General features: G+C 44.8%; 1 protein-coding gene across 1 annotated transcript; it reads right to left on the reverse strand.

Moving 5' to 3' along the window:
- Nucleotides 1–413: 413 nt before the first annotated feature.
- lratd2a (LRAT domain containing 2a) lies at nt 414–2,204 on the reverse strand. The gene has a single exon (XM_010869649.5). The coding sequence runs from the start codon at nt 1,650–1,652 to the stop codon at nt 801–803; it is 852 nt and encodes a 283-aa protein (XP_010867951.1). The 5' UTR covers nt 1,653–2,204; the 3' UTR covers nt 414–800.
- Between the last annotated feature and the right edge of the window lie 208 nt (nt 2,205–2,412).

Below are 2,412 nucleotides of genomic sequence, written 5' to 3' on the forward strand. Positions count from 1 at the left end.
GTATCTATGTCCTTTTCCTCGTCTCAACCAACTGAACACTGGAATACACCACCACCACAACAAACACAGCCTCTGGTAGGATGGAAGGATTTCTCATCGGTATGTAGCCAGTGGGCGGACTGGACTCAATAGTCATTAATAATGCCCTTGGTTGAAAGCAGACAATCACTGGAGCGCTGCTAGCAGCACTCTGATTAAGACTTCCCAAACGAAACTGTTGCCTTTTTCTGGGATGAATCAGATAAGCACTTTTGGCTAAATATCCGATTGGAACTGTGTGTGTAAATAGGGCCAAGTAAGATGTAGTGGACTACATTATGAATAGGGTGCAATTTGGAATTTGTGAGAGACCGGTTGAGATAAACAGAGAGTGAGAAAACAAGGACTTATAAACTGAAGTGAAGAAAAGCCAGTTCAGTTGCAAACATGTAATTATAATATAATTTACTTACTCAACTTATTGACACGATACAATAAGCTTTAGATTCTATAACTCCACAGCATGTTTTCATCAGAATTACATAAATCTAAGGCAGTATGTTAGATTCCAGGGTGAGATATTAAAAACATACAGGATTTTTTTTTAAATCAATCAGTATGAAACATAAATAGGCCAGAAAATCATTATTTCACTTTTCACTTCCAACTGTCAAACAATTACCCATGACCTCAGTAATTAAAACGTGATATAAAATGTGTGCTTGGTACTCCAGTTCGTGGGATCTGCCACCTGACTGAATAGGAGAGCTGCAAAATCGTCTTCATAGTTGGTTGTTAAATCCTTCAGATCGTTGTGTAATCTATGTGGTTATTGGATCACAGAGTGGACCCCGTTTGATCTCCCCGACACTGTTCAAATGATTGGCAAGCTCCTGGATCACTGACGTCATTCCCACCTGGTCGTTTCTCCTCTTTTCCATGATCAGGTCCTCCAAACTCTGAAACTCCAGCATATGACACTGTTTCTCTGACATCTTGATCTTTAACCTGTACGGCTGTTTTCCTATCCGGATCTCCCCACCCATTTTGAACTCCCGTTTACCAAACCTGCACCAAGCGGCGAAGCACTCCGAATTTCTCCAGCTCAACTCTCTGTCTTTGGCGCCCACCTGTTCCATCGCGTTCTGAACCACCATGTCGGCGCTCAGGGGTTTGAATTTATACAGGTCGTTCACTATCCTGCCTCTTCTCCCCTGGCTGGCGTCTGTGAGGAAGCTGTTCTTTATCTCAGCCCTGTGCTGGTGCACCACCTGGAAATCCCCCACATAAACTGCCCAGTGGGGGTACTGCCCCGTCGCGACGAACTCCACCAGGTCACCTGCTTTGCATTTGTTTAGTAGATTCTCCGGGGAATACGTTTCTGTGTCCCAGGTCTTGAGGCACTTTTCGTAAATGCAGTCGTCCCTGTTGTAAATCGCGCACTCCACCTCGTTGCGCTTGTCGTAATGTTTTTCTTCCGCGCCAGTCCGATGCTCCTTATCCGCTCCATCGACGTTACTGTTATTTTCCTCCAGTTCCTCGTCATCGGTTGAAAAAATATAAGACACTCCGATCCTCGGACCCTCCTCAGTGTCCAATCCGTTGGGGTCTACCGTAGGAACTTCTGCGTAACTTAAATGTGACAGTTTCATTTTATCCACCTGGTTTCCCATGCCACTTTCCTCCCTGGTAACCGACAAATGTGATGATACTGATGCTGCTCGAGCAGTCCGCCCGTCCACCTGTTACAAGCCGAGGATCATTGCGATCTGTAGGCGACTCTGAATACCAGCTAAACTAAAATGCCACTCTCCGAATGACTCCGACCCATCTGTAGCCGTACGCCTCCAAAATGCAAAATTGTATTCCCAGGTAGTGCGCGGCTGTGGTGAAGTCTATTCAGATCAACAAGTGTCTCGCCGTTGATGCTTAGATAATATATTATTTCAGGATCTAATATTCTGAAAATACAGTTCCTTCCGTTCAGGTGTATGTAGTCACCTGATGTAGCCTAGTAGTCCATTTTCAGTGCGTAAAGTTGGATAACTATCGCGCACAATAACAACCTATTCGTACCCGGTGAATAAAACGTAGCATATGTCCGTACTTGCCGATAAAGTGGGCAACATTTATAGTTTCCGCACTGCACGGAGCCCAGGGTGAGTGATGCCTGGGAGTTGTCGCGGATTCGATGGCAGGCAAATCTCAGGCACACAGCTACAGCGACTCAAACAGCTTCGCATTTAAAGTGATAGCGTCCATTTCAATTTCATAATCGTTCCCCTTCCCGAGTTCCCCAACACGCACCCAGCAAAATTGATGTATGTTTGGTGTGTTGTTACGCCGATAAAAATGTCGAGGTTACTTGCCTATGCAAGTGTAATAATAATTGTTAAATCAGTGGGTGTGCATTCTAATAATTTACGTCACACA

This window comes from Esox lucius, chromosome 10, assembly GCF_011004845.1.
Source record: "Esox lucius isolate fEsoLuc1 chromosome 10, fEsoLuc1.pri, whole genome shotgun sequence".
In the NCBI taxonomy this organism is placed as follows: Eukaryota; Metazoa; Chordata; class Actinopteri; order Esociformes; family Esocidae; genus Esox; species Esox lucius.

What these genes read in the sequence shown, in the direction of transcription:
- lratd2a (XM_010869649.5), bottom strand. Translation starts at nt 1,652, where the DNA reads ATGGGAAACCAGGTGGATAAAATGAAACTGTCACATTTAAGTTACGCA.